This window comes from Pseudorca crassidens, chromosome 16 (genome assembly GCF_039906515.1).
Source record: "Pseudorca crassidens isolate mPseCra1 chromosome 16, mPseCra1.hap1, whole genome shotgun sequence".
In the NCBI taxonomy this organism is placed as follows: Eukaryota; Metazoa; Chordata; class Mammalia; order Artiodactyla; family Delphinidae; genus Pseudorca; species Pseudorca crassidens.
Window position 1 is genome coordinate 31,137,936 of NC_090311.1, and position 27,984 is coordinate 31,165,919.

Below are 27,984 nucleotides of genomic sequence, written 5' to 3' on the forward strand. Positions count from 1 at the left end.
GTTTATCATATGTGTTGTTTTGCCTTTTTAGGAGGGGGTCAATGCTCAGTACAGCCATATTTGTCTATGCTGCTACATCTCCAGTGAATGGTTATTTTGGAGGAAGTCTGTATGCTAGACAAGGAGGTAATTTATGAGTTACTGCTTTGTATTTTTAATTATAGATGCCAATATTACACTGTGAGGTATATGGAATTTAAAATGTGCAGTACAGCCATTGTAAAGTCCTTTGTTATCCCATTTCACATAATCTCCACCATACCTATTATATGTTCTAATTTGCTTTTATGGAATCCTTGTATTTTATTTCCTAAAATTATGAATAATGAATAGATTTCTCCATTGTCCACTGTGAATTAGCCCTGAGGAACATGTAGGAGAGAGTGTATTTAAGTTATTGATACTATTTTGCTTTCAGGTGCCTAGTTCCCTAGTAGTGCTCCATGGGATGTTTCCACATAGAATATATAGCTTCATAGCCGAATGTAAAGGCATGTTTCATGGTTTATGGATAAATGTCTGGACAGTGAAAGAGCATAGGAAGGAAATCTGTTTACTTCTGTTGACTCTTAAATACTTATCAAAGGACATGCACAAAGATTTTCTGTCACAATCTTTTGCTAAGAGAGCTTCATCTTGAATACCCCCTTGCTTCTTTATTATTGTGACCTGGAAATGACGGGGTATACATGGATGATACGAGGACACTGCGCCTTGGTGTTTCTTGCTGTGATGGCATTCAGGGTTTTTAAGTTCCTTTTTTTCCCCTGTAATTGTTTGGAGTCAGAAACGTGCTAAAAGTAGTAGATTAGCATATTTTAGTTTATGAATGACGGGTTGTTGAAAAACATTAAAATTATATTCCTAAGGATAGAGATTTCTTAATGTGATTTTCCCAGCCCATCCTAAGCAGTGTCGTCATTAGGGAATCCTGCCTTCTTTTAGTAGACTAGACATATCGTCTATAGGAGCTCAGAGCATTTAAAATTCCCTCAGGATATCCTGGTTTACCATGGCTTTTTAAAAAATTGGTCCTACCAGACTTAATGTGGTGTATACCTTCAGCAGAGATAGTTCTCTGGATTGCCTGAGGGAGTATCATTGCAGATTCCTGACTATTTTAGTTAGCTGTTCAGTTTCTCTGTTCTACGTCTAGATATGGGAAATGAGTCTTAGCACACAGGTCTACCATCCTGAGGAAATAAGGATGCCTAAGGTAACTCCTACTTTGAATTTAACCTGAAAACTAGTTAGGCTAAGAATTGTACAGTTTATGACCTCCAAAAAAGTCTCCACAGCAGAAACAGATTACTCAAAACAGGAAATTTATTCATCCTTGGACATAAATTTGCTTTTAGTCCAATTGCAAGTTAAGAACACCCAACCAAACTTTACTATACTTATTCTTGAAAGTTGACAGAGTTCAGACCTAAGCCTAGGAGTATCAAATCTTACCAGGAATAATCTAAAGGTTATTTTCTGATTGACAGTGCCCTGAGGAGGTCTGATCATGTCCTGATATTTTGTCTGAGCGATCCCTAAAACCAGGTGACTATAGAGGTCAGCCCAGAGAATCAAGGATTCTTCAGGTTATCTCAGGATCTGAACTACAGTGGAGCTCAAAGACTTCATACTGTCCTCAGTGCACTGGATAGTGCTCTAGACCCAATTTAAAGACCAGAGTCTCCAAGGGTGTTGAGGAGCAGTAGGAAGCACAATGCAGATGCCTGGGCCACTGATTGTACCCAGTGGAACGTACGTGGGATTCTTTTTTTTTTTTTTTGCCGTACGCGGGCCTCTCACTGTTGTGGCCTCTCCCATTGTGGAGCACAGGCTCCGGACGCGCAGGCTCAGCGGCCATGGCTCACGGGCCCAGCCGCTCCGCAGCATGTGGGATCTTCCCGGACCGGGGCACGAACCCGTGTCCCCTGCATTGGCAGGCGAACTCTCAACCACTGCGCCACCAGGGAAGCCCCGTGGGATTCTTTTTGACTGTTGGAGGGAAAGGGAGAAAGAGAGAGTTGAATATAGCTGAATATAGAATTTATTAACCCGTGTCTGAATCTGAGAAGATAATGGAAAGTGCAGGAAAAGAGAATGCTAGGAAAGAGTTGGAATTTAATAAGAGAAATAATCATTTTAATTAGTTCTTACCCTTTTTGCTTTGTTCAAATGCTGAGTATTATTAGTTTAGCAAGGAGGGGTTCTTGAAATGTACCTGAGAAAGAAATTAAATAGAGACAAAAGTTCAGAATCAAGGAGTTTTTCTGCAAGAATGTCAAGATCTGGGGTAGTAATTCTATGAGACAGATGTTTGAAAAGAACTTTATATAGAAGAAAATAAAAGTTAGGATATTGCTTGTTTTTCCTGTAGCACTTTCTGTTTGGGTCCTGTTGCTTATGGTTGTGGGGCTGAACTTTAATAGTGATCCCATGTTAAATCTTTACATTACGTTCCTGAGCAGTATGAAGATGTGTCCCGGAGGTGTGCTTGCTCATGTGCTCTGCTGGGTTAGAAAGCTAGCTCCTGTTGTGCTTCTGGTCATTATGAATTTGATTAAAAAATTTTTGATTACATAGTTTAAAAATTCTTTCCTTGGGTTATTTAAATAATAGATTCTCAGTAAATAGAATTTTGGCAATACAAAGAGGTTCAAAGAAATAGTAAAACTTATAAATATTTAGTTCTAATTGCTGAGAGGAAGCTCATGAAACACATTCTATTGATTTTTCCTTTTGAAACATAGAAATGAATTTAAATATATGTTTATAATCATAGAGCTAAGAGTAAATTTAGGGAACGTTAACCCAGGGGTTTTTAAACTTCTGTTTGTTTGTTTGTTTGTTTGTTTAAAGCAATGTAACCCTCTTTTCAAATGAGGGCATATATGAAACTATAATGTGTGAAACTGTTGAAAATGAACTTGTTCTGTTGAAGCAGGGCTGGAGGACCTGGGCCCTTCCTTTACCGGTGACTTCATGGGCACCTCTTAGAAGCTCCAGAACTCCAAGTAACACCTAGGTGTTTGATAACACCTTTCTAGGCCAGCTTGTAGCCCAGAAAGATTGAGTGGTTTACCAACGTTCACAGCGGTTCAGTGGCAGAATCAGGACAAAACACCAGAATATTTTACCATAGTTCATTGCTCTTTTCTGGTACACCCACATCAAAAGCGTGTTTCCACTAGACATACTTGAATAGTTGGACTGGTCTTTATTAGCTGTTGTTTTGAAACAGCTATTAGGTTGTCAAATTTAAGTTCTTTACATTAAAATTTTAGATAATTTGGTACTAAATAACCACCTTTTAAACATTAATATATGTCTGTCTGTCTACCTAGCTCTCTGATTATTATAGTTTCCCTTTTCTTTCAGGAAGGAGATGGATAAAACAGATGTTCATTGGTGCATTCCTCATCCCAGCTATGGTGTGTGGCACTGCCTTCTTCATCAATTTTATAGCCATTTATTACCATGCTTCGAGAGCCATTCCTTTTGGAACAATGGTGAGTTGCTTGCATCTTACCTTTAAACTGAAAGAGTGTAAGCATTCTCTAATGTGAGGCCTGCTGTCTCTCCAGAGAACCTCTTAACTAGGAGTTCTGCCATTTGCAGCCAGTCCCTACCCAGTCCTGGAAAGTTAGGTAAAGAACATTTTTTCTTGATTCTGTCAACCAATAAAGTGAAAGAACAGCTAGGGATAAACTGGTGAGTATATTTTAGAAGAATGATGACACACAAGCAACATGGGTGTTTTAATGTGGTAGGTGAGTGCAGTGGTAGGAAGTGAAGACTCTCCACAACATTTTGTGGTTTTTTTTGGTAATAGTGTACTATTTTTAGAACCTTATGAAAGCATCTGTATTAATATTGATAATATATGTGCTATAGATATTAAAATCCTGTCTCATATCTTACCTGTTATCACAGAGTTTGAAATGTTTTAGATTATTTAAATATATTAAAGCTAAAGCACAGAAATACTGGCGCTTTACACAGTTAACTCACAGTCTTCAGATTCTTCCTGTTGTCTTTTTACTAGAAACAACTTTAGGCCTGGAGTAGACTTTAGTCTTAATGTACACTTTGCAAACTTGCGCACACATGTACATATATGTATGCGAGTTGGAAGGTGGTTACTGCTTTTCAGAGAGGCAGTTAACTTGGTTAAGGTCATACAGATAGTTAACGGCAGAACTGTAACTGGAACCCATATCTCCATCTGAATTTTAATCGTTTTGGCTTTCTTTCTATCGTATGGGAGTTATTGAATGGTTTCACAGAAATTCCAGATGATTGGTTGTTTTACAGTCTAGGTTTTTCAAAGACACCTTGCATGTATATTTTTACTAAGTCTTTAATATTTTTTATTTAGGAATATTTTGCAGATTGCTTCAAAATTGAAAGCTTTTGTTTGTTTTTTGTTTTTGCAAAGTAACTGATAAAGGTTAGGAAAGGGTAAAGTAATTAATTACATTCATTAATTAACTGGAAAAGAATTTGCTTCATAGTAGTTCCAGGCCATCAGGAAGTATATAGAGAGATTCAAGTTACTTCTTAAAGATGATCTACTGAATTAATTACTTTCATAATGTTTAAAAAATTAAAATTCTGGTTCTGTTATAATTTTCATCATAAAGTTTTGAATTTGATGTGGTGAAAATTATATGCTTTGTTTCACTAAAATTATAAATTTTACCACTGTGTAAATGGGGTTTTAAATGTTAATATTCACTGTAACTTGCCTTTAGATAATTGAATAATTACTAATTATTCAAATACAATATCAAACTCTCTGCTGAGCCAGAGATGGTTTGTAAAATTGATCTTTGGCATATAAAAGACTGGCTGTTGGTGCTTATCGGCCTCCTACAATGTCATGGTCTTAATTTGCATTCTAATTTATAATGAAGAAATGCTGAGTGAAGGGCATTCCACTGCCCTCAGGTTTTAATCAGGTGTGTGGTCTAACATTTTTTGCCTCTTTTTAAGCGTATCAGAACTTGTTTAGAACATGAAATTTAAGAATTGATGTGAATGTTTGACCTAGTTGTCCATTAAGTGTTTTAACTACTTAAACTTATATTTTAAGTTATTTGACTTGTTGACATTATGAAGGAAATGGTTATATATTCTCACAAACTCCATGGTTCTCAACCGTAGGTACACATTAGAGTCACTGGGGAGTTTAAAAATTTCAATGCCCAGGGCTTCATCCTATGCCAATTTATCTGTCCTGCTTTAAACCCAGTCTCTACTATTTACCTGATTGTGGTTCCCAGCATCTGAGGATGGATCTGTCAGCTGAAAAGCTCCCAGACCACATGTGTCTGAGAAGCTGGTTCTCCTACTAAAATAGCCTAGTTTGAAAATCAGAGTCTTCAGATACTCTTATATGCTCTTCCCGAGGCCTTAGCTCATTCTGTCCCCCATTCCTTTGATCTCTTGGGCATTGAGCCTTTTCTCTGGTGATCTTAGCTCTGGTTCTGTTTTCTCAGAGATTCCACAATTGAAGGCTTAATCCAGATGTAGTCATAGTGACTTCAGCCTCTGTCTTGCCCTACAGAGGCACCAGAACAATGGGGATTTTGCCCACTTGGGATCTGGAGTCTTGTCAGAATACTGCTTTTGTCCCCAGGACTAGCCCAAGATAAAATTGAAAATGGATGAAATTTGTCTCTGGACCCCAAATTCTCTGCTGATGTGTACCTGATTATACATAAAAAGCCATTAAATCCATGCCAGATTAAACTTGTTGAATAATAGTCAATCTTAGCAGGTTAATAAAGGTAAAAGAAACATAAGTAGAGGGTGGTGGTGGTAATCTCAGCTAATGTCTAGTGTCCCAGGCTTAAGTCATGGTTCCTAGAGAGTATTACAAAACAATGTAAGAGAGCATTTAAATGAAATTTGGGGTCAAAGACTGTTCAGAGATGAACATACCTGTTTCTGAAGTTGGTGTGTTCTGGCAGAGGTACTATACAGAGAGTCAGAGAGAGTGTACTTCAAATTAAATTGTATCTGGTAAGGTAAAACCTTTTTCCTTTGGAATTTGTTCAGAAATGATTTAGGTGTTATACCCAGAGTTTTTGGTCCTATGAGAGTTTCTTGGGAATGAGGAAGGGTTTGCCAGGATATTCTGAAAAAAACATTTTAGGCATCAAGTCTTTTGTGGGTTGTAAATCTCAGATTCTTAATTTAATGTTATTGGAGGCTTTCAAAGGACAAAGAGCCAAGTTGCAGAGTTTTAAACTCAGAGGCAAGGTAGCATAGAAACTAATAAACTTTCTAATCTAAATATTACTCAGTTCAGAATGTACTGATAAATCCTTGACTTATCATACTTTATGGTTTTGTCTCTTAATGGGTAGAATAGTTGATGGAGAAGTAACAGGGGTCATGAGCCATGTAATATTTGTCATCTTGAGGTTTGTTTTAGCTTGGGAGGGAAGTCATCAGAAATAGGCCCGAGGTTTTAGGAAATCAGATTTCACAAATATTTAGGGAAATGCTCTCTCATGACCCAAGTCTTGGGCCACAACTGGGAAAATGGCTTGAGAATTTGAGGTTTTCAAAAATGAAATTCATGGGGACTTCCCTGGTGGTCCAGTGGTTAAGACTGCGCTTCCACTGCATGGGGCGCAGGTTCAACCCCTGATCAGGATCCTGCATGCCGTGTGGCGTAACCCCCCACACACACACAAAAAAAGAAATTCATGATATATAATCAGAAATTAACACAATGAGGAAAAAATGGAGACAAAGAGTAATGGATACATGCTATTTTGTGATCTCTCAAAGGTTGTGAGAAGAGTACAGTATACCTAAGTATGAAAGGATACTAAAGTCTATAAAAATAGTGTTAGAAAACCTCCGTTTCCTAACCTGAACTCTTGACAAGTGCTAAGGCTAACAAAAGGATTTTGTAAAAATATTTTGATAGCAAGACCAAAGGCTCATTACATGGGATCAGTGATGTAACAGAGTAAAAGAAGAATCGCTCTATCTCATTCTTTCTCTTTTTATTTTTCATCAAATAAAATAACCTTCAAACAAGAAAAGACAAGAGGAAATAATCCCTGATAAGAGGGAAGTGAAGCCTTAGATAAGGGGATTGATTGTACAGGAGTACCCAGCTGCCTTAGTAAGTTTAGTTGCTCATATAACTGATCTTTTAGAGATACTGAGAGATCATGATGATAAGTAATGCTTGAATAACTGTGTAAGACGAGGCAAATTGTTTTTCTAGAAGGAAAATGAAGAAAGTGGATTCTCCCTTACAAAACATAGTGAACTTGATGTTGATGAGGCACAAGATTTTAGAATGTGTTATTAAAATTTACTTTTTAAATCACGGGAAGTAATGAACATTAGGAGCTGTTATGGATTCATTAAAACAAAAATGCCAGAACAACTTCAGTTCCTCTCTTCAGTAGGTTTTAGCAAGACTAGAAGAACAAAGAGTATAAATAAAGTATTATATCTTGTTGGACAAGATGGAGAAATGTGGGTAGAATAGTACAGTCAGGTAAACATGTAAATAATTATAGAATTAAAGTATTGGTATGATATTACCCATAATATGTCACATACTGTCTTTTAGTAGAACGTGACAGATATTCTTGACTTTGACCTATTCAAATCATTGTTGATGACATATAAAGGCACAGTGATCTGATGATTAAATTGAACAAGGACATGAGATGGGTGTGGGGCAGGGACTAGTAATATGGAATGATGAAGACAGCATCTAAAATGATCTCAACTGACGGAAGTGATGAGCCATATCTAACAAGATGAGTTATAGTAAGGACAGGTACATTTGCGTAGCATTTTGTACTTTACAAAACACTTTCACACCCCTTGTCTCACCTGGTTTTCAGAAGAACTCAAAGAGATAGAGATAGTGGTATGCATTATCCCGCTTTTACCAAGCAAAAAACTAGGATTCAGTTTTTCACTTAAAGTCACATTTTCTTTGTTGTGGTGCTGGTGGTGGTGATGATCTGTTTTAGTTTTTTTTTCTTTTTTTCCTTTCTGCCCGGAGTTCAGGTTTATGCCGAGAGCGGTGAATGAAGAATGTTTTATGCCTTTTTTTGGTCTGTATGTTTTTACAGCTGTATTGAGGTATAATTAACATATGATAAATTGTATCTATTTAAAGTGTGACAAGCTTTGATATATGTATATATTTGGGAAACAGTCACCCCAATTTTAAAAAAGTTATTTATCAAGTCCAGAAGTTTTGTTATATACCTTTGTAATTTATCCCTTTTTCCTCCTCCTTCCTTCCCTCTTTCTTTTTTTAATCTATTTATCTATTTATTTATTTATTTATTTTTGGCTGCGTTGGGTCTTCGTTGCTGCGTGTGGGCTTTCTCTAATTGCTGCAAGCAAGGGCTACTCTTCGTTGCGGTGCACAGGCTTCTCATTGCGGTGGCTTCTCTTTGTTGCGGAGCACGGGCTCTAGGCGCGCGGACTTTGGTAGTTGTGGCACGTGGGCTCAGTAGTTGTGGCGTGCAGGCTCAGTAGTTATGGTGCACGGGTGTAGTTGCTCTGTGGCATGTGGGTTCTTCCCGGACCAGGGCTCGAACCCGTGTCCCCTGCATTGGCAGGCGGATTCTTAACCACTGTGCCACCAGGGAAGTCCCTCTCTTTCTTTCCTTTTCCTTTTTTTTACTTTAAAAATTTTCTTTTTCCCTTCCCTTTTTCATTCTCAGGTAACCACTGGTCTGCTCTCTGTCATCTTAGATTAGTTTGCATTACCTAGAATTTCATATAAGTAGACTCACACAGTATGATCTTTTTTTGGTCTTTTTTCACTCAGAAAATTATTTTAAAAATCTCTTGATGTTGTTGCATATATTAATAGTTTTGTTCCTTTGTATTGCTCAGTAGTATTTTATTGTAAGGGAAGTACCACAGTTTGTTTATCCACTTACCCAGTAATGAACTTTTGAATTGTTTTCAGTTTTTGGCTATTACATACAAATCAAGCTGCTGTGAGTATTCATATGTAAATCTTTGTGTGGACATATTTTTTGATTCTCTTGGATAAATAACTACAGTGGAATGACTGAGTCATATTATAGCTTAACTTTTCAAGAAACTATTAAACTTTCCCAAAGTGGTTTTGCCATTTTACATTCCCACTAGCATTGTATTTATAAGGGTTCCAGTTGCTTCACATTATCTCCAGTACTTGATATGGTCAGTCTTTTAAATTTTAGCCATTATAGTGGAAGTGTAGTGTTGTCTCATTGTGGTTTAAATTTGCATTTCCCTAATGACTAATGTTGAAGATATTTTTGTGTACTTATTTGCCATCCATATATATTCTTTAATGAATGTTTAAATCTTTTGCTTATTTTTTATAGCTTGTCTTGTTGAATGGTAAGAGTTCTTTATGTATTGTAGATACTAGTCCTTTGTCTTATATGTAGCTTGCAAGTATATTCTCCCATTTTGTGGCTTGTCTTTTCATTCTCTTAAGAGTATCTTTTTTTTTTTGATGGTTTTGCCCCACATCTGCTTGATATTAATTGGACAAGATGGGGACATGCTTTTTTTTTTAATTAATTAATTTATTTTTGGCTGCATTGGGTCTTCATTGCTGCACGCAGGCTTTCTCTAGTTGCGGCGAGCAGGGGCTACTCTTCATTGTGGCGTGTGGGCTTCTCATTGCGGTGGCTTCTCTTTGTTGTGGAGCACGGGCTCTAGGTGCGTGGGCTTCAGTAGTTGTGGCACGCAGGCTCAGTAGCTGTGGCTATTGGGCTCTAGAGCTCAGGCTCAGTATTTGTGGCACACAGGCTTAGTTGCTCCATGGCATGTGGGATCTTCCCAGACCAGGGCTCGAACCTGTGTCCCCTGCATTGGTAGGTGGATTCTCAACCACTGTGCCACCAGGGAAGTCCAAGAGTGTCTTTTGAAGAGCAAAAGTTATTAATTTTGAAGTCCAATTTATTGATTTTTTTCCTTTTACGATTTGTGCTTTTCTGTCCTTTTTAAGAAATCTTTTGCCAAATCAAAGATCAGTAAGTTTTCCTCATATGTTTTCTTCTAGAAATCTTATAGTTTTCGCTCTGAAATATAGGTCTATGATCCATTTGTAGTTAATATTATATATTGTATGAGTTAAGGGTCAAGGGTTTTGTTTTGTTTTGTTTTGCTTATGGCTCTTCATTTGTTCTAGCACCATTTGTTGAAAAGATTACTCTTTCTCCACTGATTTCCCTTAGCACTTTTATTGATAATCAATTGACCACGTATCTATGTGTATCTATTTCTGAACTTTTTTTTCTGTTGCATTGATTAATTTGTTTTTTGGTTTTTTTTGATGCCAGTATCACACTGTCTTGATTATTGTAGCTTTACAATAAGTCTTGAAATCAGTTCTTTTTCAGAGTTGTTTTGGATTTTTTAGGTTCTTTGCATTTGCATGTTAAGTTTAGAATCGGCTTGTCAATTTCTACAAAAAACCCTGAGGTTTTGATTAGGATTGCATTAAAGCTATGGATCAATTTGGGAAGAATTCACATCTTAACATTATATTAAGTCTTTTGATTAATGAACACAGTATATCTCTTGACTTATTTAGGTATCTTTACTTTTTCTTTGTAATGTTTTATAGATTTTAATATTTAGGTTTTGTACAGCTTTTATTGAAATTACCCCTAAGTATTTCATATTTTTTATGCTATTTGTAAATGGTATTTTTTAAATTAAAAATTTTGATTGCTTGTTGCTAGTGTATAGAAAAACAGTTGATTTTTGCGTGTTGGCTTTGCATCCTGCACCTTTGCTAAACTCACTTATTAGTTCTAATTTCTTTTTTGTAGATTCCTGAAGATTTTTTTTACATAGATTGTCATGTTGTCTGAGAATAAAGACAATTTTATTTCTACCTTTCTAATCTGTATGCCTTTTATTTCTTTTTCTTGCCTATTGCACTGGCTAGAACCTCTAGTACAATGTTGAATAGAAGAGGTGAGACCAGACTTCTTCTCTTGTTCCCAATCTTAGGGGGAAAGTATTCAGTCTTGTGCCATCAAGAAATATTACCTGTAGTTTTTCCATAGATGTCCTTAATCAAGTTGATGAAGTTCCCCTCTATTCCTAGTTTGCTGAGTTTGTTTTATTGTGAAGGGAGGTTGGCTCTTGCAATGATTTTTTCTGCACCTTTTGAGATGATCTATGATTTTCTTTTTAGTCTGATAATATGGTGAACTGCATTGATTGATTATTGAATCTTAAATCAATCTTGCATTCCTTTGATAAACCTCAATTTGTAATATAGCTGGATTCCATTTGCTAAAATTTGTTGCTTTTTGTTTTGAACCTATATTTATGAGAAATATTGATCTGCAATTTTCTTATAATGTCGTTTTTTATGGTTTTGTTATCAGGATAATGCTAGCATTATAGAATAAGTTTTTAACTTCAAACCCAGTGTTTCTTCTATTACAGTATTGAAGTTGCCCAAGAAACAGAATGGGGAGTTATTAATTAGCATGTTGAAAATATCTATAAAATAGATAGGCTTCTTATAAGCATTTGTGTTTATGTTGGCAATGTCCTGATTGTTAGGTTTGGTTATTATCAACATGCTTAAATTGAAGCTAAATAATTTTTATATAGAAATAAAGGCATAAAATGTATAAGGTAGAAAAGGAGTCATAAAAATTGCCTACTCTGAGCAAGTGTCAAGGAAATGCGTAAACGTAATGACTGACAAGATGATATATTTTCTGAGAATCACCTTACCTATAAGCAGTTACTGTCTATCATCCTCAGTAAAATTTATATCCTTTAGTATTCCATAATAGCCCATCTTAGGCTGCCTTTTCCCTTTCCATTCCACTCACACCACAGATTTCCTTAGAAGGCCAGTCTGGAAATAAAGATAGAATAATAGTCACATTCTTAGTCTGTGACTGAGGTTGAGAATAGTTGACCAGTTGGTACATCTTTGGGATATTAAGCAGTGATAGGCAGTACTTGTTTCTGTCTTGTTCTCATTGTAGCTAGGGGAGGCCCTCAACCTGGAGTGAGTCCTTCCTTCCCCCGTCCCTGTTTTCACTTTTCATTGGTCCATGAACAGAGGCTAGGAAGCTCTAGGGGTGGGCCCTGTATTAGTTTGAGTTCCAGGGTTTTCACCAGTGTATTAGACTAATGGTTTTTTAACTCTTAGTTGTTAAATTTCATTTTAAACGAAAGCTTAATGCAGAAGCCCAATAAAGAAAACAGATACAAGCTTGATTCTGTTAGTATAAACAAATTTTGCAAATTCAGTTTTTTTAGCATTCTAAATTTAATGAGAGCAGTAAAGTTGCGATGAATGCAGATTTAATACCAAGGGGTACAGGTAACATTCTTCTTCAGTAACCAGTTTGTTTGGTTGAATATCAGTATTGAGAAAAATCCTGACTTCTCGGATAATTTAGTTCCATGTGACTTTTTTTTTTTTTTAATAGCTTGCCTTGCAGTCTCAGAGTATTTTTCAAGTAGAGTCATCTAGAACTTGGACATAAAGGAGTAGGAAATTGGTTTCACAGTTCAGTCACTAACAGTTTCTAACAAACTGCTCACATTTTTTATCATGTATTAAAAAGTCAGGAAAAGGGGAAAAAATTAAATGCTAAACAGTTGATATTGTCTTGATGAGACCGTTTATAGGTTCCTTTGATGACTGCTGTTATGCTTTGATTAAGCACACAAGGCAAGATATGCCCTCATTTCACCTGCCACTTAATTGCTTGTGACATGCATGTGCTGTAGTGCATTTGCTTGTAAAGCTTTTAGTGAGCAAGTATGTGCAGGCCTGAATGGGGTCGGGGTGGAGGATGGGGAGGGAGAACAAGAGACCAGTGTAGCATTACAAGCCTTCCTAATCAATGACACGTTTACTAGGAGTCCAAATATATACACAGAGATAGCAGGAGAAACTTTATTCTGAGGTTTGCATGAAAATGAGTTAACATGATTGTGGTATCTCCAGTTATTAATATTTGATATAGAACTAATTTGAGTGTGTATATTTTTATTACACTTAAAAATATTATTTAAAAAAAACTATTTTCAAAAGGATACTCAAATCAAATGCTTGTGGAATTCCTGAAACTCTTCAGCAGGACCTGAGGTTCTGTGGAACAGTTTGAAGACCACTCTGCTAGACCATTGTCATTCCACATAGGAATGTTTTCTCCAGCTTCTCTTCAATCCTTATCTGAAATTAGAATTCTGGTAAATTAAGGGGAAAATACATAGGTCTCTATCACAGTGTGTTAATATTTATGAGTTTTATATGCTTAATGATAGCAAAATAATAATTTAAAAAGCAATCAACAATGAATAACAAAAATTGAGACAGAATTCACCCCCCAAATATGAGGTATGTATAATTCACAATATATCGTAGTATTTAAAATATCTTTAAAATGTCTGCTTATTTTTTATGTTTCACATATTCTTGTTATTTATATGGGCAAAAATTCATATTTTTTATTATTTATTTATTTATTATTTTTTTTTTTTTGCGGTACACGGGCCTCTCACTGTTGTGGCCTCTCGCGTTGCGGAGCACAGGCTCCGGACGCACAGGCTCAGCGGCCATGGCTTATGGGCCCAGCCACTCTGCGGCACGTGGGATCCTCCCAGACCGGGGCACGAACCCGTGTCCCCTGCATTGGCAGGCGGACTGTCAACCACTGCGCCACCAGGGAAGCCCAGAAATTCATATTATTAACAGGTCTAAACTGAGACACCAATGATTTGCCTTCCTAAGTCTGAGCTTTAAAATGGAATTTCAGAACTCTCTTAACTCTCATACATTTATGCAAGTTTTACCTGAAAGGAAGATGAAAATACTCCTTGGCTTGTTTAACACACACAAGCACACATAAGGATATAATGAAGATGCAGAGTTTTCACAATGTTGCTTCAAAATAGATTCTTTCCTTCTCATGTGATCACTGTGAATTTTCTACCCCACACCTCTTCATTTCTCTCAGTCAGTTTCTTCACAGTTTTCATTCAGCTTTTCTCTCACTTTTACTTTTTTTTCCCATCAAGGTACATTTTATTGAGTTTTTTTAAAATTTAATTTAATTTTTTTTATATACAGCATGTTCTTATTAGTCATCAGTTTTAAACACATCAGTTGTATACATGTCAATCCCAATCGCCCAGTTCAGCATACCACCATCTCCACCCTCCCTGTGGCTTTCCTCCCTTGGTGTCCATACATTTGTTCTCTACATCTGTGTCTCAACTTCTGCCCTGGAAACCGGTTCATCTATACCATTTTTCTAGGTTCCACATACATGTGTTAATATACGATATTTGTTTTTCTCTTTCTGACTTACTTTGCTCTGTATGACAGTCTCTAGATCCATCCACATCTCCACAAATGACTCAATTTCATTCCTTTTTAGGGCTGAGTAATATTCCATTGCATATATGTACCACAACATTTTTTAAATTAATTTATTTTATATTTATTTTTGGCTGCGTTGGGTCTTTGTTGCTGTGCACGGGCTTTCTCTAGTTGTGGTGAGAGGAGGCTACTCTTCGTTGCAGTGCATGGGCTTCTCATTGTGGTGGCTTCTCTTGTTGCGGAGCACTGGCTCTAGGCACACGGGCTTCAGTAGTTGCAGCACATGGGCTCAGTAGTTGTGGCTCGTGGGCTCTAGAGCGCAGGCTCAGTAGTTGTGGCTCACGGGCTTAGTTGCTCCGCGGCATGTGGGATCTTCCCAGACCAGGGCTCGAACCCGTGTCCCCTGCATTGGCAGGTGGATTCTTAACCACTGCGCCACCAGGGAAGTCCCTGTACCACAACTTCTTTATCCATTCGTCTGTTGATGAGCATTTAGGTTGCTTCCATGACCTGGCTATTGTAAATAGTGCTGCAATGAACATTGGGGTGCATGTGTGTTTTTTGAATTATGGTTTTCTCTGGGTATATGCCCAGTAGTGGGATTGCTGGATCATATGGTAATTCTGTTTTTAGTTTTTTAAGGAACCTCCATACTGTTCTCCATAGTGGCTGTGTCAATTTACATTCCCATCAACGGTGCAATAGGGTTCCCTTTTCTCCACACCCTCTCCAACATTTGTTGTTTGTAGATTTTCTGATGATGCCCATTCTAACGGGTGTGAGGTGATACCTCACTGTAGTTTTGATTTGCATTTCTCTAATAATTAGTGATGTTGAGCAGCTTTTCATGTGCTTCTTGGCCATCTGTATGTCTTCTTTGTAGAAATGTCTGTTAAGGTCTTCTGCCCATGTTTGGTTTAGGTTGTTTATTTCTTTAATATTGAGCTGCATCTCACTTTTACTTTTGATTTATTAGAACCCCAAAATGTATAATTGAAAGAGATCTTAGAGGTGATTCAGTCCTATTCCAGTTTTAGAAGTTCAGAGTGAAATAATCCTAACCAGATGCTGGCTGGAAAAGAGCTTGAGTGTGTCTCCTTGAGTGTACAGATTTATATAAAGAAAAAAAAAATCACAAAAATAAATTTATTTATTTATTAACTAACCACTTTGGTTCTAGAATCTCTGTGTGGTCTTCCCTGTAACTTTAGACTTTGAATTACTAATTGGCAGAAAAATACTCATTATTTTAGTAATACACATATGTACATAAATAGTGATATTCTTCTATTTTTAAGATCCTAAGGCATTGTAGAATAGAAATGAGCAGACAGATTGAGACAGGCAGATCTGAATTGAAATCTTAGTTCGGCCACCTACTAATTGTGTGATCATGGGAAGTTACTTAGCCTCTCTTAAGTCTCATTTTCTTCATCTGTAAAGTAGAAAAATAACATGTATAAAGGTCCTTGTGGATATTAGGAGCTCAGTGAAGTGTAGGCAAGTAAATAAGTTGGTTATAATGATAAAAGATAAAGGATATGTTAAAAGCATGACAGCTGAAAGTGAAAGGAGAGGAAAAAAGGATTGTAGTAGGGACAGTATGGAAGAATAGGAAAAATTGGGAACTACAGTAGATAGGAAACAGTTCAACTTGTATTTAGTTTAATTCTAATATTCTAAAGCACATTCTTTTCCTATTGCCATTAGTATATATTCTGCACAATTTTAACCCATATTGAACTTAAACATTTTCTCTTGTGATCAAATTGTATTTAAATTTTTAAGTGTTGTTTTCACTTGTTTTTATTAGTGTTATTGTTCTCTGAGTAATCACACATATTTTAATTTAATTTACAGGTGGCCGTTTGTTGCATCTGTTTTTTTGTTATCCTTCCTCTAAATCTTGTTGGTACAATACTTGGCCGAAATCTGTCAGGTCAACCGAACTTTCCGTGTCGTGTCAATGCCGTGCCTCGTCCCATACCGGAGAAAAAATGGTAAAGAGAATGCTAAATTTTATGTGATTGCTTCTCACAATATATAAATTCCTAAGGCTATTATGTATACATAATTTTTAGAATTGGCATGTATTTATAAGTTTAAACTTAAGAATTTGTCTTTTTACTTTTTCCTTCAATTTATATTGCTAGGAGTAGTAATAAATGATATGCTTATTTCACTTTTTTGAATATTGGTGCCATTTACAGAGAAATCAAATGCTTTGGTAAGTACACTAGTGCACAGAGGTGGGTGGGACCTAAAGCGGCAGCTGTTGTATAACTGCAGTCTATAAAGCAGATTTAACCTGCTGCCTGTTTTTATAAATAAAATTTTGTTGGAATATAGCCATGCCTGTTGACATATTGTCTGTGACTGCTTTTACAGGGTGGCATCAAAGTTGAGTAGTTATGACAGAGACCATATCACCTGCAAAACCTGAACCTGAAATACTTACTATCTGAACCTTTACAGAAAAAGATTGCCAACCCCTGACTTCTAATTTCACTTTCCTTTCCAGATATTTTATTATTTGAAACAACATTGACTTATAGCCATAGATTTTGTATCAAATGAGAGAGGAATTAGTAGTGAGACCAATTATAACTTACCGACCTATGTTCTTTACCTTCACTTCTGGGATAGTGTAGAATCTCTCAAATACATTTTTCACATTTTATGCACAAAATGTATTTTTGAGGATCTCCCATAATTCAAGATTTAATCCTGACAAAGGATGACAGGTATTTCTGTTTAACAGCTAAAGCGATTCTTCTACTGCAGTAGTGTAAGCATATAGTTCATTTGACCATTCAGCTTTGAAATAGTGATTCTTGATGGATTTTTAACTTGAGATGGTTTGTATTTTTTCAACTTTTGGACATAAAATGAGATGTTACTAATATGTTTATATTTCTAATTTTCATAATTCAAATTTGAACAAAATGTGAACTCATTATATGTTTTGCTTTTTAAGATTAGTAAATTGAGGACTTCCCCAGCAGTCCAGTGGTTAAGACTCCACCCTTCCACTGCAAGGGGTGCGGGTTCGATCCCTAGTGAGGGAACTAAGATCCCGTGTGCCGCATGGCGCAGCCAAAAAAAAATAAATAAATAAATAAAAAATAAAATTAGTAAATTGAACGTTTTAGTGCTGATTTATGCTATTCTGCATTCTTTATTTTCCTAATTCTTACTTGCAGACATAAATAGAACAGTCTTACTGTACATTTGTTTTATTTCCCGTCTCATAAGAATAGCTGTACGGTAGACTCTACATATTCATAATAAGGGATATGTATTGAAAAGCCTCCATTCCTAGATATTTTGCTATATTGTAAGTATAACTTATGTTTAAGTACTTATATAGTCTTTTGTAGACTTGGAGGTATGTAGACATTTGCAGAAGTGGAGGCTGAATAAAATAGCCCCGTAGTGTAAAGGAGAATGATCTGTTCTAGTCCTAGGAATTGTCCGTGTTCTTTTTCTCTAGGATTGGTGCTTATGAGAACTTTTGTAGTCTGTTTTTTAAAGTCAGTTTTATCTTCAAATCAAGATTAGACTATTAAGGCTCATTGATACCCTAATGTTTGTTCCTTTACCCATTACTGGGGAGGATAAGGTTAAAGGAAAAGCATAGAAATCACAAAAGTTCCTCTGGTTCACTAGGGCTGGTGAAGGAGAGGAAGGAGCAACATGCGACCTTGCTAATAACCATGGGTCACATTTAGGTGTAGGAAGGCTTGCGTGTCTCTTCATTTTCTTTATATAGTTGTATGGGAACCAAAATCTGAATACTAGATCTGGCGGGCATGTCATTTTTAACCTCTGTGGATCTTGGCTTTCCATAAAAGGAGGAAAGAAGACTAGACTTAAAAATTTTTTTTTTCGGCTCTCAAACTCATTTTCTTCTCAGTTTTGTAGTTTGTTCATTTCAGAAATAGTAGTTTACTATCTTTTATGTGCCACATACTGTGCTGGACACTGGGAATACCTAGATGAATAGCTTCTGCATGCCAGGGTTTATAATCTAGTGAGGTATTTAATTAGACAGTACAGTATAGTGTGGTAAGTGCTGCCGTGGAATTACGTTCAAGAGACAGTGGAAGAACCCACCTCTTCTTGGGAGACCCGAGAAAGGCTTTATGGGGCGAACACTTGAGTCAGTGCTCACAGGAGAGAACCGTGAGACAAGGGAAGGCATTGCAGGTGGAGAATTACTGATTGCAATCAGTAAATGTTTGTTGAGTGAATGAATGAGGTTTGAATTTTATTTTTTATTCGTTCTTTGACTCCTTTTATAACTCAGAACCCATAATACCTTAATTGTGTGATTCATAGGAGAACAAGTTACTGAACCAAGGAAAGCATGAGCAAAGAGATTGGCAAGACCACAATTTGGGAAACATTATTTCAGATGCAGGGGGGTCTCAAGACTTTTCTTTCCCTATGGCTTTCTGTAAGGTAAATGACGAAAATTTTTAGAAGTTACTGAAAAGTATAGAACAGGAGCAAATACTCATAGTTTTTCTTGAGTTCTGCCAGTAAGCAAGTATTTGTGTTCCACAAGTTCTTATCTCAGCCTTTAATGCCAAAAAGAATTTTGACTATAACCTATGGCTAATTTGAAGTCCCCTCTCAGTATTGTGCCTCTTTGAATTTTTGTTTTTCTGTTTATTGGTTTGTTTCTATCCTTATGTTATTTTTAAGTACCAAGCATCTCATTTCTATTATCAGGGTTTATATAATATAATGTGGAAATCATACTAGAAGTTTACTGTTAATTTTAATATTTTCCAGGTTCATGGAGCCTGCAGTTATTGTTTGCCTGGGAGGAATTTTACCTTTTGGCTCAATCTTTATTGAAATGTAAGTTTTGGCAATGTATTTATGTTTTGGGGGATTTCATTGTAATAAGAAAATTTAGGAGTTAGGATAGGTATAGAATCATCAGATGGGCAGACAGCTAACAGAGTTAGTTTGTTAAGTCCATGCTTCTAGAAAGGGGTCTATGTAGTCTGTTAAAAGGTGGTTTTCGGGCTTCCCTGGTGGCGCAGTGGTTGAGAGTCCGCCTGCCGATGCAGGGGACACAGGTTCGTTCCCTGGTCCGGGAAGATCCCACATGCCGCGGAGCAGCTGGGCCCGTGAGCTGTGGCCGCTGGGCCTGCGTGTCCGGAGCCTGTGCTCCGCAGCGGGAGAGGCCACAGCAGTGAGAGGCCCATGTCCTGCAAAAAACAAAACAAAACGCTTTTTGTTTAACTATGGCTTGTGTAATGGAATTAGAGTAAAGGGTCTTTTTTTGGTATAAAATCTTAATGCCCTTTCTTTTGTGGTACTGTGAAAATGGCATGAAGCTTCCATAGGCTTTCTTTTCCTAATTATTTTTATTTTCCTAATTTTATACATTATTACTATATCAAACCTTTTTTAAATTTAATAGGGTGTTTTATAAAATATAAAATACATTGTTTATAAAGTGTCATATCTAGAAAAAAATGAAAGAACAAGGAAATTGACTTTATTTAAAAAATAAGAATTTTTAGCTATTTTCATTTCCACAGTATACTCCTTAAGCTTCTAATTTATTTAGTTTGCTTAGAGATGGATACCCTACCCTCCTAATGAGTCTGGTCTTGAAAGATTATCTAAGAAAATATTTTTGAGAGAATTTTAAATGACTTAATGAAAAGGGGGTAAGGGAAACTGTTGGAAGTTACTTGAAAGAAAAATATTGAGATTTAAGTGAGAAAAAAGTGAGAACTAAGATGCAAGTGAGATTTAGCAAGAGCAGTGTGAGCTACATGAATAAAGACTAGAAAACTGTGTCTTCGTTGTGTTGTATTTAGGTATTTCATCTTCACATCTTTCTGGGCGTATAAGATCTATTATGTCTATGGCTTCATGATGCTGGTGCTGGTCATCCTGTGCATTGTGACCGTCTGTGTGACCATCGTGTGCACATACTTTCTACTAAATGCAGAGGATTATAGGTGGTGAGTACTTATTTCTGGGAAGAACCTCTGGGGACCATAATATTTTAAAATAAGATTCCATTTGAAGTGTATCAAGTGGAGTAAAAGATCTGTATAGAAATTTTCCTCCTTAAGATAGTACAGGGATTTTTTTTTCAATTATAAAAATGTTGATGATTTTAGAGGAAAAATAATATTAGTCAAAAAAAATTTTGTTGGTATTAATGAGGGTCATTAGTTTAAACACTAGGAGACAGGTCTGAAAAAGGAAATGGTTTATTTAGGGTCATTTATAATAGTAAATTTGACAAAATTTAGGATCTCTCCTTCCAATTCTTAGGCTTTCTCCTCGTTGATATATTTAAATGCCATTGTACATTTGTACATGCATTTGTTTTTAAATATACAGAATCTTAAAGGATATTTTTATAAAAGTCTTTGCTTAAAAATCTTTCAGTGCCATCCATTCAAAAGGGTTATTTTTTTTCTTCAGGCAATGGACAAGTTTTCTCTCTGCTGCATCAACTGCAATTTATGTTTACATGTATTCCTTTTACTACTATTTTTTCAAAACAAAGTAAGTGGAGACAATTTTTCATTTTGTATTTTAGAAGCTAAGTTTGTCATTTAAATACTAGAATTTAGGCCTTATGTCTAAAGTAAAAATGGATATACTATATATAATTTTTTGGTTTTATTTCAGGATGTATGGCTTATTTCAGACATCATTTTACTTTGGATATATGGCGGTATTTAGCACAGCCTTAGGGATAATGTGTGGTAAGTTCTGAACTTCCTGGAACATCATGAGTAAATCTTTGAGTGCTTCTGAATCAGAAAAATACAGTAATTGGAAATTAAGAAACTACTTTTTGTTGTTTGATCAGGAATACCAAAATAAACTCAAGCATCTGATTTCAATTCTTTTGACTATTCCTCAAAATCTAATTTATTACCTCATTGATTTCTTTTTTACTTTCCTGTTTTTAGTAATTCTGTATAGCACTATTTTTATTTTCCATACCACAATTAGTTTCTTATTCATGTTGAGAATTGTTGTTTTTGTTTGTTTAGTTTAGATTCTTTGGAAAAGATTATTATGTAAACAGGTTAAGGTTTGGCTGAATGATTTTTGTTTGGAAGTTTCTGTTCCACCGTTCATGGAGGTAGCACAGTTGACTGGTTACCAGTACACGCTTGGGTGTCTGCAGACTGGGCTTAAGTTCTGGCTGTGCCATCTGTGGTTCTATACCTTGATCCAGTTCCCTAAGCTCTCCAAGCCTCTGTAAAATGAGGATAATACCACTGTTTCATAGGTCTATCACAATCTTCCCTTAGATGGAAGACGTGATAGTTATCACCAATGATAGAGTCTCTAGTATGTGTGAAATAACTAGAAAACAAAGAAAGAACTTTTGGAAGCAGCATGAAAAATGGAAAAGACATGGACTGAAAAGCCTGAGAGACCTGGATTAAATCTCCATGCTGCCACTCACTGTTTTTTGTGGCCATGGGAAGGCGTATCAACCTTTCTAAATCTCATTTTCTAATCTATAAAATGGGCATAGCTTTCAGAGTAGTTATTTGTGATAGTGTCATGTGTGTAAAGCACCAAGTGTAATGCAGGTCTGTTATTAGGTGTTAAGAGATAGCCAGTTACATGGGAGACATGGTGGAGAATTTCTGGGAAGAGCTAGACTTTGGGGGACCAATTAGTCCTGGTTGTGAATCGTATTGCCCCTACTTAATAGCCCTGTTACTGTGGCCAAATTATTTAACCTTTCTTCCTCAACATTCTCATTTGCAAAACAGTAGTAATACCTACCTTGCAGGGTTGTGATGAGGAGTCAGTGATTGACTGGGTAAACATCAGGTGGATGGCAGATGCTCAGTGGGTGCTGGCTGCTGCTGTTACGGGGTTGAGGAGGGCCAAGCGTCTTGGGCTGTCCTTCTCTTCTGGGGTTGTGTCTTTGTTTCTGTAGATTCTTTGGGTTTCTACACCATGTGTTTTCACCTCAGAGCAATTTCATGACACTGAGTCCTGGCAGAGGTATCTTAAGGGAAAATGTACAAGCAGCTCACTTTTTTTCTGGTTCAGGTTTTTACCCAATAAATGAAGCTAATTCCCTAGTTACCTCATAGGAATGATGTAAGGCTTAATGAATAATCACTCTGGAGACGTTTCCAGATAGTGTATAATTCAGAACTACCCCCCCCACACACTTTTTTTTTTTTTTTTTTTGTAATTCTGCCTTTAGCTATAGGATGGGCAATAGAATAAGGAAAACAGAATTATCTTGTTAAAACCTGGGTCCTGGTATGACATTTGTGGACCTCTTTAGGGTACCAAGGTTGCTTTCTTCTTTCATCAGAGGAATCTGTTCTGCAGAATGGTAGTTGCCAGAGAAGGTGGTCAAAAGGTCCAAACTTCCAATTATAAGATGAATAACTTCTGGGGATGTAATGTACAGTAAGGTGATTAGATTTAAGAATATTGTGTTTTACATTTGTAAGCTGTTAAGAGAGTGGTCTTAAAAGTTCTTATCACAAGAAAAAAACCTTGGAAACTATGTAAGGTAATGGATGTTAACTAAATTTATTGAGTGATCATTTTGCAATACATACATAAATCATTATGATGTCCACCTTAAACTAATATAATATTACATGATAATTAAAAAAAAAGAATCTATACTCAGCCATAAAAAAGAGTGAAATAATGCCTTTTGCAGCAACATGGATAGACCTAGAGATTATCATACAAGGTGAAGTAAGTCAGACAGAGAAAGAAAAATATCATATAATATCACTTACATGTGGAATCTAAAAAATGATACAAATGAACTTATTTACAAAACAGAAACAGACTCACAGATTTAGAAAACAAACTTACGATTACCAAAGGGGAAAGAGATGGAGGGGAGGGATAAATTAGGAGGTTGGGATTAACATATACACACTACTAGATATAAAATAATCAACAAGGACCTACTGTATATAGCACAGGGAACTCTACTCAATACTCTGTAATAACCTTTATGGGAAAAGAATCTGCAAAAGAACAGATATATGTATATGTATAACTAAATCACTTTGCTGTACTACTGAAACTAGCACAACATTGTAAATCAACTATTCTCCAATATAAAATAAAAGTTAAAAAAAAAATCTGTTCGTATATACCATGTATGTGACCACTGTGTACACACATAAACAAATGACACTGACTGTAAAGTAGTAAAAGTAATTTCACCAGCTATAAGGGAAGACAGTTCTCTGTATTATAGTTACACATTTTTATTTATAGCCGCTGTGATAACCTTGCCTTGTGATAATTAGTTAACCAAAATTGAGAGAAAGTTGAATAGGAACTGAAAGCTAAGTCTGGATTTGTGTTGTATGCGAACATCCTGTGTATCCCTTGGCAATCAAAAATTTCGTTTAGTATTATTGGCCATCCTTCCTTCAGAATATTGTTCCCCGAACTCCTCGTTATTTAATGAGATCTTTCGTTTTTTTTTAATTTTCTAATTTAATTTATTTTTTTATACAGCAGGTTCTTATTAGTCATCAATTTTATACACATCAGTGTATACATGTCAATCCCAATAGCCCAATTCAGCACACTACCATCCCCACACCCCCGCGCCTTTCCCCCCTTGGTGTCCATACATTTGTTCTCTACATCCATGTCTCAACTTTTGCCCTACACACTGGTTCATCTGTCCCATTTTTCTAGATTCCACATATGTGCATTAATATACGATATAAGTTTTTCTCTTTCTGACTTCACTCTGTATGACAGTCTCTAGATCCATCCACGTCTCCACAAATGACTCAGTTTGGTTCCTTTTTATGGCTGAGTAATACTCCATTGTATATATGTACCACAACCTCTTTATCTATGCATCTGTCGATGGGCATTTAGGTTGCTTCCATGACCTGGCTATTGTAAATAGTGCTGCAATGAACATTGAGGTGCATGTGACTTTTTGAATTATGGTTTTCTCTGGGTGTATGCCCAGTAGTGGGATTGCTGGATCATATGGTAATTCTGTTTTTAGTTTTTTAAGGAACCTCCATACTGTTCTCCATAGTGGCTGTATCAATTTACATTCCCACCACCATTGCAAGAGGGTTCCCTTTTCTCCACACCCTCCAGCATTTGTTGTTTGTAGATTTTCTGATGATGCCTATTCTAACTGGTGTGAGGTGATACCTCATTGTAGTTTTGATTTGCATTTCTCTAATAATTAGTGATGTTGAGCAGCTTTTCATGTGCTTCTTGGCCATCTGTATGCCTTCTTTGGAGAAATGTCTATTTCGGTCTTCTGCCCATTTTTGGATTGGGTTGTTTGTTTCCTTAATATTGAGCTAATTGAGCTGTTTATATATTTTGGAGATTAATCCTTTGTCCGTTGATTCGTTTGCAAATATTTTTCCCATTCTGAGGGTTCTCTTTTCGTCTTGTTTATGGTTTCCTTTGCTGTACAAAAGCTTTTAAATTTCTTTAGGTCCCATTTGTTTATTTTTGTTTTTATTTCCATTACTCTAGGAGGTGAATCAAAAAAGATCTTGCTCTGATTTATGTCAAAGAGTGTTCTTCCTATGTTTTCCTCTAAGAGTTTTATAATGTCTGGTCTTACATTTAGGTCTCGAATCCATTTTGAGTTTATTTTTGTGTATGGTGTTAGGGAGTGTTCTAATTTCATTCTTTTACATGTAGCTGTCCAGTTTTCCCAGCACCACTTATTGAAGAGACTGTCTTTTCTCCATTTATATCCTTGCCTCCTTTGTCATAGATTAGTTTACCATAGGTGCGTGGGTTTATCTCTGGGCTTTCTCCCTTGTTCCATTGATCTATGTTTCTGTTTTTATGCCAGTACCATATTGTCTTGATTACTGTAGCTTTGTAGTATAGTCTGAAGCAGGGAGTCTGATTCCTCCAGCTCCGTCTTTTTCCCCTCAAGACTGCTTTGGCTATTCAGGGTCTTTTGTGTCTCCATACAAATTTCAAGAATTTTTGTTCTAGTTCCGTAAAAAATACCATTGGTAATTTGTTAGGGATTGCATTGAATCTGTAGATTGCTTTGGGTAGTATAGTAATTTTCACAGTATTGATTCTTCCATTCCAAGAACATGGTAAGTATATCTCTCCATCTGTTGGTATCATGTTTAATTTCTTTCATCAGTGTCTTATAGTTTTCTGCATACAGGTCTTTTGTCTCCCTAGGTAGGTTTATTCCTAGGTATTTTATTCTTTTTGTTGCAATGGTAAATGGGAGTGTTTCCTTAATTTCTATTTCACATTTTTCATCACTAGTGTATAGGAATGCAAGAGATTTCTGTGCATTAATTTTGTATCCTGCAACTTTACCAAATTCATTGATTAGCTCTAGTAGTTTTCTGGTAGCATTTTTAGGATTCTCTATGTATATTATCATGTCATCTGCAGACAGTGACAGTTTTACTTCTTCTTTTCCAATTTGTATTCCTTTTATTTCTTTTTCTTCTCTGATTGCCATGGCTAGGACTTCCAAAACTGTGTTGAATAATAGTGGTGAGAGTGGACTTCCTTGTCTTGTTCCTGATCTTAGAGGAAATGGTTTCAGTTTTTCACCATTGAGAATGATGTTTGCTGTGGGTTTGTCGTATATGGCCTTTATTATGTTGAGGTAGGTTGCCTCTCTGCCCACTTTCTGGAGAGTTTTTATCATAAATGGGTGTTGAATTTTATCAAAAGCTTTTTCTGCATCTATTGAGATGATCATATGGTTTTTATTCTTCAGTTTGTTAATGTGGTGTATTACATTGATTGATTTGCATATATTGAAGAATCCTTGCATCCCTGGGATAAATCCCACTTGATCATGGTGTATGATCCTTTTAATTTGTGGTTGGATTCTGTTTGCTAGTATTTTGTTGAGGATTTTTGCATCTATATTCATCAGTGATATTGGTCTGTAATTTTCTTTTTTTGTAGTATCTTTGTCTGGTTTTGGTATCAGGGTGATGGTGGCCTCATTAGAATGAGTTTGGGTGTGTTCCTTCCTCTGCAATTTTTTGGACGAGTTCGAGAAGGATGGGTGTTAGCTCTTCTCTAAATGTTTGATAGAATTCACCTGTGAAGCCATCTGGTCCGGGACTTTTGTTTGTTGGAAGATTTTTAATAACAGTTTCAATTTCATTACTTGTGATTGGTCTGTTCATATTTTCTATTTCTTCCTGGTTCAGTCTTGGAAGGTTATACCCCTCTAAGAATTTGTCCGTTTCTTCCAGGTTGTCCATTTTATTGGCATAGAGTTTGTTGTAGTAGTCTCTTAGAATGCTTTGTATTTCTGCAGTGTCATAACTTCTCCTTTTTTATTTCTAATTTTACTGATTTGAGTCCTCTCCCTCTTTTTCTTGATGAGTCTGGCTAATGGTTTATCAATTTTGTTTATCTTCTCAAAGAACCAGCCTTTAGTTTTATTGATCTTTGCTATTGTTTTCTTTTTTTCTATTTCATTTATTTCTGCTCTGATCTTTATGATTTCTTTCCTTCTACTAACTTTGGGTTTTGTTTGTTCTTCTTTCTCTGGTTCCTTTAGGTGTAAGGTTAGATTGTTTATTTGAGATTTTTCTTGTTTCTTGAGGTAGGCTTGTATAGCTATCAACTTCCCTCTTAGAACTGCTTTTGCTGCATCCCATAGGTTTTGGATCATCATGTTTTCATTGTCATTTGTCTCTAGGTATTTTTTGATTTCCTCTTTGATTTCTTCAGTGATCTCTTGGTTATTTAGTAATGTATTGTTTAGCCTCCATGTGTTTGTGTTTTTTACGTTTTTTTCCCTGTAATTCATTTCTAATCTCATAGAGTTGTGGTCAGAAAAGATGCTTGATATGATTTCAATTTTCTTAAATTTACTGAGGCTTGATTTGTGATCCAAGATGTGATCTGTCCTGGAGAGTGTTCCGTGCGCACTTGAGAAGAAAGTGTAATCTGCTGTTTTTGGATGGAATGTCCTATAAATATCAATTAAATCTATCTGGTCTATTGTGTCATTTAAAGCTTCTGTTTCCTTATTTATTTTCACTTTGGATGATCTGTCCATTGGTGTAAGTGAGGTGTTAAAGTCCCCCAGTATTATTGTGTTAATGTTAATTTCCTATTTTAGAGCTGTTAGCAGTTGCCGTATGTATTGAGGTGCTCCTATGTTGGGTGCATATATATTTATAATTGTTATATCTTCTTCTTGGATTGATCCCTTGATCATTATGTAGTGTCCTTCCTTGTCTCTTATAACACTCTTTATTTTAAAGTCTATTTTATCTCATATGAATATTGCTACTCCAGCCTTTTTTCATTTCCTTTTGCATGGAATATCTTTTTCCATCCCCTCACTTTCAGTCTGTATGTGTCCCTAGGTCTGAAGTGGGTCTCTTGTAGACAGTATATATATGGGTCTTGTTTTTTGGTTTTTTTTGTGGTACGCGGGCCTCTCACTGTTGTGGCCTCTTCTGCTGCGGAGCGCAGACTCCGGACACGCAGGCTCAGCGGCCATGGCTCACGGGCCCAGCCGCTCCGTGGCATGTGGGATCTTCCCGAACCGGGGCACGAACCCGCGTCCCCTGCATCAGCAGGGAGACTCTCAACCA

General features: G+C 36.3%; 1 protein-coding gene across 1 annotated transcript in view; it reads left to right on the top strand.

The window, feature by feature from the left end:
* Positions 1–27,984, top strand: part of TM9SF3 (transmembrane 9 superfamily member 3) — a 74,542-nt gene that overhangs the window by 37,323 nt on the left and 9,235 nt on the right. Inside the window, exons 8-14 of the mRNA XM_067709853.1 lie at positions 32–126; positions 3,376–3,506; positions 16,235–16,374; positions 19,175–19,243; positions 20,221–20,367; positions 20,840–20,923; positions 21,050–21,126. Of these exons, the coding sequence (XP_067565954.1) occupies positions 32–126; positions 3,376–3,506; positions 16,235–16,374; positions 19,175–19,243; positions 20,221–20,367; positions 20,840–20,923; positions 21,050–21,126 (743 nt within the window). The remainder of the gene's footprint in view (positions 1–31; positions 127–3,375; positions 3,507–16,234; positions 16,375–19,174; positions 19,244–20,220; positions 20,368–20,839; positions 20,924–21,049; positions 21,127–27,984) is intronic.